Raw genomic sequence first — 10,815 nt, 5'->3', positions numbered from 1 at the left:
TCTCTAATCCTAGAGTTTCACCGTCTATAATCTATCAGCGGCTAATGCAGGAGATAGGTGTAGGAGACTATTTTCACGTTTAGTCTGCAGGGCAAACTCGTATCGCAAAAATAACAAGTAAAAACCGTTAGTTTCTCAGTGAACTTGGCCTTTAAACGTGACTTGGGTCCGAGTCCAGAATAGTACTCTCGGTGGATTTTTGTTACTAGAAAACTTAAAAACACCTCCTAATCCTGACTTATGTCCATAAAAAATGCAAAGAAATGAAAGAAATTTTGTTTTTTTTTTATAGCTTCGAAGAAAACATTTATGCATGGTGTTCTGCTGTTGCCCAATGAATCATGTGTCAGGCCCACTCTGAAAGTCAAAAAATGCAACGTCGTGAAGGCTGGAGTCTGTGAAGTTGTTTATTCAGTGGAGGTCAACACAAGAGCACCAATCTATCATGTAGCTAATTAAAAATGAAAGGCACGATGGCTGTGATTGATCTGTAACACTAAAGCTCATGCATCCTGAACATGCTGCAGGCATGACAAACCAAAAGAAGACTCCACAGAAGCTAGAACAGTTAGAAGTTTTAAGAATAAAAACATAAGCAGCCTTGTCTGTATCAGCTGATATTCATCTCAATGATATATCCAGACACCATTTTGATTACTTGTGAGTCTCTCCCCCCTCCTGGCTATTATTGTACTGATTCCCTCTCTGGTCCGGGAGGCCCCGGCGCAGCTTAAGGCCTGCTCTTCGCTGCGGTTTTGTCCATTATGTTGAGCACATCATCCAGGATGGATGGGCCAAGATCCAGCTCCAGGGAGAGGAATGACCCCGTGATGTGGGCGAGGGAATCCTGAGATGCACTCTTTTCCTTGGAAAACTCAAACTCAAAGTCACTCATGCGTCCCTCTTCCACCCCGCTGTCCCTGTCCACCCAGTCTTTATTGCACTTGGAGAGCTCTGTTTTGAAGCTCGGGGACATGTCATCGTTGAAGCATCCGTAACCGTTGTGGGTGCCGTCTCCGTTGAAACTCCGGCTGCCGTTACTGCGCTCACTCTGGAAGTCCCCTTTACCGGTGAAGCTGTCGTAGCTGTCGCTGCTCGTGTTGCTGTTCACGCTTCCGTTGGCCTTACAGAAGCTGCTGGTGTGGCCGTTGATGAAATATGACGAAGGCTGATCGAATCTTCTTTCACTCTGGTTTAACTTGTTGGCCTTGGCGACAGCCTTGGACTTGTGCGCGTTTTCCAGCAGATCTAAGAGGACGTCAGGCTTCGAGTGGATGTCTGTAAATGGAGACGAAGGCTCGCTGTCGAAGACGTCCAAGGAGTGCAGCAGAGCATCAACCTGCAGGATTTCAACCTCCTCAACTACTTCAGCTTTCAAAAGAGAAGAAGGTCCCATGATGTCCTCCATGGGGGGCATTGGGAAAATGGCGGAGGAGATCAGAGGAAGGGTGAGAGCCTGGCAGCCACCGATAGTCGGGAGTGAGATGGCATTTTTAAGTACGGGAGAGGGCGTCTCAGCAAAGGAAGCGTCACCTGTGCTGTTTGCTCGCAGAATCTCCGATTGGACGCCAAACTGTGGGTTGGCATTTCCCTTTCCTGGTAGAAGCTCGTACTTCCCCTGAAGGAAGGACATGTCTCCAAAGGCATCTCTCTCTCCGCCTCTGCCGATGTGGATGGTGTGGCGAAAGTCTCCCAGCGGCGGGCTGATCATGTCAGGGGACAGAATGTCTCTCAGCCGACACTTTTTCCCCTTTTTACTGTTGGTGGGTTTCAGGTAAATGGGTGCTTTTGCTGGCATGCTGTTCCTGTGCAGGATTCTCAAATGTGCAGGACAGGAAGCTCAGAAATGCTTCTGCAGGGTCTGAATGCTGCGGTTCCCCAAGGGAGGAGATGGAGTTACATTCTCAGAACCAGGATGCTTATACAGGACTCTGAAAATAATCCCTGCATCAGTCCAGAGATGGAGATGTTCAGCAAAGGGGCTCTTTTCTGAAATCAGAGACAAAACGGTAAAATATCAACATTTTTAAGAAAAATGTCCAATTTTATAGAGAACAGATTTAAAACACCTGTTTTGTCTTCTTTAAACAAAACCCACTGAATCCCTCAAGGAATAAAAACCATTTTCACGCTCACATTCGCACACCAGAGACTTTCTTGGCCTCCTCACATCTCTGGAAGTGCTAATGTGGAACAGCTGGACGGCAGATTGGAGGAGAAGGGGACTTTGGACGGATCAGAGGAGGGCAGCCTGTCTTTAGAGCGAGCTACTGCTCAGGCATGCCCAGACAGAAGGAGCTACACCGGGGAGGGGGTTACAGAGGTTCAGAGAGAGATAAAGTCAGGAATTATAGTGTGAGTGGATCTTAGGAGAGAAGGTGGTGCAGACGGAGCTTTGAAGAACCGAGGCCCGACGACAAGCCAAGAGCGTCGCCTTAAAAACTCAGGTCGACTGTTGAAGAATAAGAGAAAACGCTCTGGGTGAGGTGGTGGTGGTTTAGTGTGTGTGTGTGTGTGGGGGGGGGTGGGGTGGGGGGGGGGCACCAGCAGGAGGGGAGCCTGTCCTTTTATAGACATATTTATTTCTGCGAGGACTGACAACATTAACCCTCTGATAGAGTGCCTCAGTGTCTGCACCCTACACCCCCAGCCTCCTCCTCCTCCTCCTCCCTGCCCAAATAAGAAAACCTCCAAAACATCCACATTCCTGCTGCACCCGACCGATACCAAGCCTCTGAATCAGCCTCATCACAGTCCCTTTAAGGAGGCAGCTTATTCTGCGTGGAGCCAGACGGGGGTTAGGGTCTTGCATCTGCACCGAAAATAAGCTGCAACCTTACAAACGTGCACGAAATCCTGTCCAAGATCAGATAAAAGTACATCACAGAGAGAGCTCTGGTGCTGTAGGAGAAGTGTGTTGAACTGAATTTGAGTGTTTATGCGAGGTTCTGGAGATAGACAATGTGTGAGGGTGAGAGAAAGTGTTAACTAAAGGTGAGAAATAGACAGAGGTGTGTGTGTGTGTGGGGGGGGGGTGGGGGGGGGGGTGCTGCTGCTGCAGTGTTTAACTGAAGGAAAGGAAAATGATTTCATCTCATCTCTGTAGCATCTCTCCGGATTTTTAGCTCTTTAGTGACCTGCTGGAGTCAGAAACTAAAACAGACCTATGAGGCGGCTTCCTGCAGCACCACCGTACTGCACCGTCCTCCATCTGTCGCCCTCAGGAAGCAGAATATCAGCCGATAAGTGCTGCTGGTCCTAATAATCAACAGTCTGCATTACAGTCACATTAAATCAAAAATTCTAAGCAGGAACTTTCAAATCAACACCTTATTCTCTCCCAAACGGCATCTGAATCCATTTTTGTTTCGATCTATTAGTCACCGAAGAACACACAGACAGAGCTGCTATTAAAGCAGAGAAGAGTTGCTATGGGAGCCTGGAGGGCCAAATGGAGTTGGTGTCATTCAGAAGCCTCCAGGATGCTGTGCAGAAGAGCGTTTGCCTCCTCCTCTGACTCCAGCGCTGCCACACGACACTTGGTTACAGCCTTCAGAACGGCAGGAAGTGTGAATTATTTTTGGCGCCATTTCCACAGCCTAAATCTGAGTTTCCATACAAACTCAACCTGGTTTCAGTTTCGTTCCTGTGAGTCAGAAAGTGGAAGAAATTGAGAAATCTTTGACTAGTAAAGCGAGACACTTTGTGACTCGCTTGTCACAAAACATTTTACGGGACGTTTCTTTGCCCCATGTGACATGATCAATGATTGATCCCTGTAACTGAAGATTTGCTCATTTTCTGACCATTGTGTGTCTTCGGTTAGTCGGCAGCAGTTGCAGTCAGACTCCGGCCTGGAATCCATGACCTTCAGGCTTCCTGCTGATGGGTCACTTTGACTTAAATAGCAAACATGAGTGGAAATCCAAGAGCTACGAGGAACAGGATCCGCCTTTGATCCCTCAGTTCTCTTCCTCTGAACCATTGCAGCCACACATCAATTAGAAATCACCGATTTACACAAACCTCCGGAGACCCAACAAAGCTTGCTAAGCCTTTGTTGGTTCCACAGCTGAAGGACTCCGGACGTCCCTCAGCGCACCCCCGCTGCTGACCAGCCTGCAGGCTGTTAATAGCTGAACAGGTGTATTCTAGCACACTTCAAAGCTAGCGCTTGACTTGCACCATCCTTTTGGAGCTACTCCAATAACAAGACTACATGGCACGTGCGGGGGTGGTGCAATCCTGGCGGCGCCGCCACCACCGACTGCTGCCCTGGGTTTCAATTGCACATCTTGGGAAATGGGAGATCTGATGGCAGATTCCCCCTAAAACTGCTTGCCTCGGCAGCCCTGCTGCCTTAATTGGAGCTGTGGGAGAAAACCACCGTGCCACTGGGTCAACGGCTTTCTGTCTGGGTGTGAGCTGATCTGGAGCCTCTCCAGCATCCTTAAAATTGAAGCTGTCTCAACGTTTGGTTGTTTGAAGGCTGGAAATGAGCAGTGGGGCAGCAGGAGGTGATGAAACCTAGAGTGTGGAGGCAGATAAATATAGAGCTGGCATCTAGTCGCTTAATGAACGGCTCGTGATTTGTCTGGGTATTTCTGGACACCTAGAGGTCTGTGTGACATCATTGGGTCAGTTTATTCTGAGAGGTAACCTGCTGCTGTTCCAGCTGCTGCCGGGTCAGAGGAGCAGCTGGCCTGGTCATGACTGAAACCACGCATCCCTTAAAACATCCATGACTGGATGAGCTTCAGGACTTCTTGTTGCAGTTACGGATAGCGTTTCACAATTCCTCCCACAATCTCCGAAAAGCAGCTCGAAGGGAGTTTCTGAGTGCTTGTTTGACATCTAAGCGTGGCCTCGGCCCGGGTCACGCCTTTGCCCAGAGAGACCCTCTCTTTGAGGCTGCTTTAAAAAGGCACATACCACAGAGGGTAATGGCAGCCTTACAAAACAGACAGAGCTGCTTGAAATAAACCTCAATTACAGGCAAAGGTCTGACTTTTGAGGAACCTGGTGCTGTGAGTGGATAGTAGGGTGGAGTATTGGTTCTGTGCTCCGTCTCACTGCCCTGGTGCCACCCGCGAGCACTGCCAGAGTTATCCTTGGCAGATGTGAGCAGGACTCAGAATGAAACATGACGAGAATGTCAACACGATAGCAGAAAATAAGACGTTTTCTGAGTGTAGCCTCCTCAAACCCACTCCTCTTGAGAAATAACACTCTGCAGTTGAGAAAAGCATGCTCCCGCCAGCAGCTGGACTGAAAATGTCTTTCTTGGAAAAGCCGGAGAAGATCATGTTGCCAAATTCCTGTCATAGATGTAGACAGACCAGCGTTTCCATACATGTCCACTGTTCTGGCGCACATTAGATCCCGCTGCACATTCTGTACTGATGCAAGATGGCACGAAACCTGAGATAAAACATGCTGCCACTCACCTGGGATGCTCTGATGAGGGAGGGGGTGTCGTTGTGTTTTGGTGAAGGCTGCAGCTCCTGAATGAAGTGCTCCTGAGGTTTGCTGACACTGTCATAGGGCTGCACGTCTGGCGACTGGGACGCCTGCCGGACAGCTGTGTCAGAATTGCTCTCCGGCTTCTTTTCCCCTCTCCAGCCAGTCGAGTCTCCTCCTACGCCTCATCTCACTCCCCCCACTGGCTTTCTCCTCCTCTCGTTTGCTTTACTCGCCTGTTTCTCTACTTGTTTCTTCTCACATGCCTTTTTCCAGCAGCACCTGTGCACGTCTGTCCTCTCCCTCGCAGAGCTTGTGTTGGTTTGGTCAGTTTGCGGGTGATCTTCGTTCCCCCAAAATAATCACAGATGGACGTCTGCCTGCCTGTTTCTTTCTCTAAAATGCTCCTTCTTAGTGTGTAAAGTGCATCTTGTTTCGGTTAGAACCTGATCTGGAGATGCAGTTGGGACTCATCCTGTCATATCTCTTTATTAATGGCATCTCTATTATTTCCCTAAACTGCGTTTTGTGTCAAATCATGATGTGCTGGCCCTTTTCAGAGAGCTGCAGCAGGCTGAGGCGTGACCAGATGAGCAGACGGATCACTGCAGAGTGCTGCAGCACTGCAGCACACGTGGGGGGCATTTACAGGCAGCGCATGGCTGCAGCAGACCATATAAATTAGGGTTTAAACATCTAAAATCTAATATAGCTACATAATAAATTATAAAATATCCCGTCACCTTGGTAACCATTGCAGCTCAGAGGTGATGTCACAGAAATTTCCACCGAGAAGAGTAAAGTGTGTGTTTTAGCTTTTGCAACAGCTAGGTGGAAGAGACGTTACAGCTTGGGGGAGGGGACCTGCGGTCGATGCTCGCAAGTTGCATGTTTAGAAGGTAGAATTGAATTCCTGTCCTCACTAGCTGCAGCAGAAATTCAATCAAATCCATGATCTGCCAGCAGGGGTGCTTCTAAGATGTGACGTTTAGGGGGCTCAGTCCCCTTAGCACTCCTGTCCGCGACTGTTGGTCAGAAGACTGCGGTTGCCATGTTGGGTCTAGTTTTACACTCTTAGAACAAACTAACATCCAAACAACTCCAACCCATGTTAACTGTTGACCACATTTGTATTAGCCAGACTCTCATGTGCAGAAGTCCGGGTAAAGAGGAGTTACAATGTCCTGCTCCGAATGCAGGTAAGGAGCACTGCTGCCAGGGGACTGGGCTACCTGTGAGTGCTTTGGGACTGGAAGAGGCCCGTTTCAGTCTCCAGTTTCACCAGAGAAGGTTGTTGGATCAGTTGCAAAAGACTCATACGAGAAGTCAGGAAATGTGTGAATGACAAAAAGGACCCGTGATTATCTATGATTTTCCTTCACCTGCACTAACATCCAGCCACCCCAGCTCCATCCCATAGTTCAAACCAAAAATAATTTAACAAAAATTGGATTGAATTCAGAAACGCACCAGAAAACTTCAAGAGATGCAGGTGAAACTGGAAAAAAGAAATCTGGTGCAAAATTTCATTTGTGTCAGTAAATCAACTTAAAGATGAAACTATATGAGGTCTGGGGGTGCTGAACAGGTTTCCATCTGACTTGGTTCAAGATAAAAGGCAGACATGGATGGATGTGTACTGAGACATGAAACTTTTAAAGCAAGCATAAAAACTGAGCATTCACTAAATGGTGCAAATATTTCAAAGTAAAAGCGTGTAGTGGATTTAATGATTCATTGGGCGACGGTGGAACAGAAATTAAGTGCTCGCCCCGTAATCGGAAGGTTGCAGGTACGAGACCCGCTCAGGCTGTCGCTGTCGTTGTGTCCTTGGGCAAGATACTTAACCCCCTTTGCCTGCTGGTGGTGGTCGGAGGGACCGGTGGCGCCAGTGCTCGGCAGCCTCGCCTCTGTCAGTGCACCTCAGGGCAGCTGTGGCTACATCGTAGCTCATCACCACCAGTGTGTGTGTGTGTGTGTGTGTGTGTGTGTGTGTGTGTGTGTGTGTGTGTGTGTGTGTGTGTGTGAGAACAGCTTACAGGCACAGCAGCATCCCTGTATTTACCTCACACCAGTGTTATTTAGCACCACTTAAACAGCAGTTGTAAACGAGGCGCTTTGGTGTTGTCGGATCGTCCCGGGATGATGTCACTGTGGGATCAGTGTGGCCAGCACATGATCTTTAAGAGGAGCACACAACACCATCCTTTCATTTGCTGCAGGAAGAGTTGTAAACCGTGGAAACTCCGGATAACTGATAAAAGCACCAATGAGAAGCTCCTCCTCAGGGATAAATCACCCAGCTGGGAGTGAAAGATGGGAAATTCGCTTTTTGGTGAGATGACCTCAAGCTAACAGTGCTTCTGTCACAACAGATGAAACGTCATTTGCTTGTGTAAAGACTGCTGTAGCATCTCTAAAAGCCACGACTTCCTGTTTTCAGACCAGGCTGTATGTTTGGAACTAGAGTCTGAGCCTTAGAAACCCTTTCTAAATGAAATAACTTTAAAAAAAAACAACCTTTTCTGATTTTTACCAATAATTAATTTTTAATATTAGTGTTTCGCAGCCTAATCATGATCGGAGCAAACTGCATCAGAGCTCCAGAATGCGGTTGCTCCACCAGACCCTTCTCAAACAACGATGAGGCTGATGAACACACAGTGGAGCTTCTCCTTCCTCCTGCGTTAGTTTCATCACCAGAAGTTACCATCTTAAATGTCACCTTCTCAGACCAAACAGCTGAATATTTACATGATGTATGTATTTACTCACAGCTGTGGGAAAGTATTTGCTCCCTTACAGAAACAGTCTGATTTTGCCTTTTTTTTAATCACTTAAATGCTTCAGATCATCAAACCATCACGGCATCAGACATAAATAATCTGAATGAATATAAAACGTAATTTTCTAAAGATGAGTTGACTTAGACAAACAAAAGAACCCAAACCTTCTGTGTGGAAAAGTAAATGAGTCCCAAACGTGTATCCTGGTTGCATCTCTCTTGGTGTTTGTGAAAACTGAGTCTCTCATGTGGGGCAGTTTTGTCCAACTTGTCTTAACAGAATTTTTAATTGGATGGTTTTCTTGCAGGATCCTGTTTAAGGTCAAAGGTCAAATGTTCTCCTTCGGGATGTTCTGCTAGAGAGCAGAATTCCCGGTTCCATCAGTTACTGCAGGTGGTCCTGGAGCAGCAGAGCAGACCATCACACTACCGCCACCGTGCCTAACTGTTGCTATGGTGATATTTGACTCTAGATTGAACAGGGCACACATCCTCCAGCTTTTGTCTCACCAGAGTATTTACCCAGAAGTCTTAGGGGAGTCTTGGAAGTGACCCTAGCTCACCCCACCACCATCTGAACTTATCCAAGTGAGACCTGCAGAGCGTTAGATGTTCTGGGTTTTTGGTCTTGAAGACCTTTGTAACAGAGCTCGATGTGCTGCTTTTTGTGAGATGGCTTAGCCTACTTCATGGTGTCAGACTTGTTGACATCGTTTCTTAACCCCACAGATCTGTGATCAAGTCTGGCTGGTGGATCTGAAAACCTGCTTTAAAAATAAAGATCACTGTTAATTCATGATTTAACAACTGGGCATTTATGTTTCCCACGCAGGACCAGAACATTCTGGATAACTTGTTTCTGACTGAAAATGTTTAAAATGAACCTTTTGTGTTTAATCAGGATATCTCAGGCGTTAAATGCGTCTGTTGATCTGAGCTGTATCTAAACTGGGTTTATGAGAACTCATGGTGTTGCTAAAACTTCACATTTATGAAATCTCTAAAAATTAATTCCTTTTCTCATTTTTGATCATGTTTTCCATTTTTTATTGCTTTTTCCCACCAAATACAAAGAAGCAGTATTATAAGGTGTGTCATGTCATGTCTTCTGCTGAATGGGCACTGTTCACCAAGAACATGCTTTTAGTTTTTATAATGAGTTTTATTTTGGTTTGGTTTTGGAAGAAGTTTGTCATTTTTAACAAGTTCCAGTTTCGGACCAATTTGCTTTGGTCTGCTTTGGCCCTTGTCCCCTCAACGAAAGGAGTCTCTGTAAGGGTTTCCTTCGTCTTGTCAAAAGCGTTCCACTGATGTCATTCCTTCCTGGTTTGACCTGCCATGTTTTAATTGAAGATCAGGTAAACAAGTCTGCAGATTCAGAAAAGTCTAGGTCTGCTTGAATCCACAGTTCAACTCACGAGGCAGTGGATGCTCCTGCATGAAGTGAGTTTGTCACAGATCTAGAGACCTCACTCAGAAGGCCAGCTGCTGCTCCGCCAGCTGTGAAGTGTTTGTTTGCAGTCATTAAAGCAAGATGTGTCGATATCACTTCATAAAAACAAAGCTAGAGTTCTGAAAAAACAGCTTCTTCATCTCGGGGGGGATCTTTGGTCACTCGGAATTAGAGAAATCCAGTGAACATTTAGTTGTGTTGAACTACGTTTCCCCTGTATTTGTGTATAAGGAGCAAGTACGGCAAGACGTTTGAACCTTTAATCAACAACACCTCTTTGTAATTCCTCTAGGCCACTGAGAAGGTAAAAATTGTGATTAAAAAATGTGAGGAAAGGGAAAAAGAAACGAGTAAGAAAGAGATGATCAGTGGATCCCAGGAAAGGCAGAACTGGTAAAGAGTTGTGTTTATAAAATTATGACCAATAAGATGTGATGATTCTATATAAATAAAGAATATCAACCTGATTGATCTTTGATTGTTTAACCAGAAGAATTTAGGATTCTTTGCTTATTCAGGGACCATAAACACACTTCGTATTAATTCAGACTGAGTCAAGTATATAATTAAATTTTAAGATAAGAGATAAGATAAGATAGAACTTTATTAATCCCTCGGGTGAGTCCCTTTGGGAAATTCGGTTTCCAAAAAAAGCAGCACAACACTGACAGAAGTTACAGAGCGTCAGAAAATGTTATATAATAATTGTTCTGTCGCGGTACTTTTTGTCTAAAAAAACGTCCTTATGTCCATCTTTACATTTGCGTTTCAGGCAGAGACCGCAGAAGAAGCTGGCTGCTGAAGGGCTTCTTCAGTGGTGGAGGCTCAGGCAGGCTGTATACAAACTGCTGCCAGCTGCTCCCTCTCTGTTGGACTTTGGTACTGCATGTTACTTCCACGATTTAGATCCGGGGCTTTTCATTAAACATTCGGGGCTTGAGCCCAAGTAGCCGGGCCTAACGCCGCCCCTGGTTCATACAGTCATTTAAAAGAATATGTCCCCTTTTAAAAGCAAATCATTGCCTTTTTCTCAAATGTTAGAATTTTTATTTTTTACGTTTTGACTTTAGTTTCCATTCTATTTTTTCTGTCTGTCTCTAATGCTCCATCATACTGA

The 10,815-nt window shown here is 46.1% G+C and overlaps 1 protein-coding gene across 1 annotated transcript; it reads right to left on the bottom strand.

Annotated features, from left to right (window-relative positions):
* Positions 1-393: 393 nt before the first annotated feature.
* cdc42ep3 (CDC42 effector protein (Rho GTPase binding) 3) lies at positions 394-5,677 on the bottom strand. The gene is made up of 2 exons (XM_015944074.3): positions 5,448-5,677; positions 394-1,989 (listed from the first exon to the last, which is right to left on the bottom strand). Exon 2 carries the CDS (start codon positions 1,796-1,798, stop codon positions 731-733), a length of 1,068 nt encoding a protein of 355 aa, XP_015799560.3. The 5' UTR covers positions 1,799-1,989; positions 5,448-5,677; the 3' UTR covers positions 394-730.
* Positions 5,678-10,815: the final 5,138 nt, after the last annotated feature.

Source organism: Nothobranchius furzeri, chromosome 12 (assembly GCF_043380555.1).
Source record: "Nothobranchius furzeri strain GRZ-AD chromosome 12, NfurGRZ-RIMD1, whole genome shotgun sequence".
NCBI lineage: Eukaryota > Metazoa > Chordata > Actinopteri > Cyprinodontiformes > Nothobranchiidae > Nothobranchius > Nothobranchius furzeri.
Note: the sequence above shows the minus strand (reverse complement) of the source record. Positions and strands in the feature narration are given on the sequence as shown.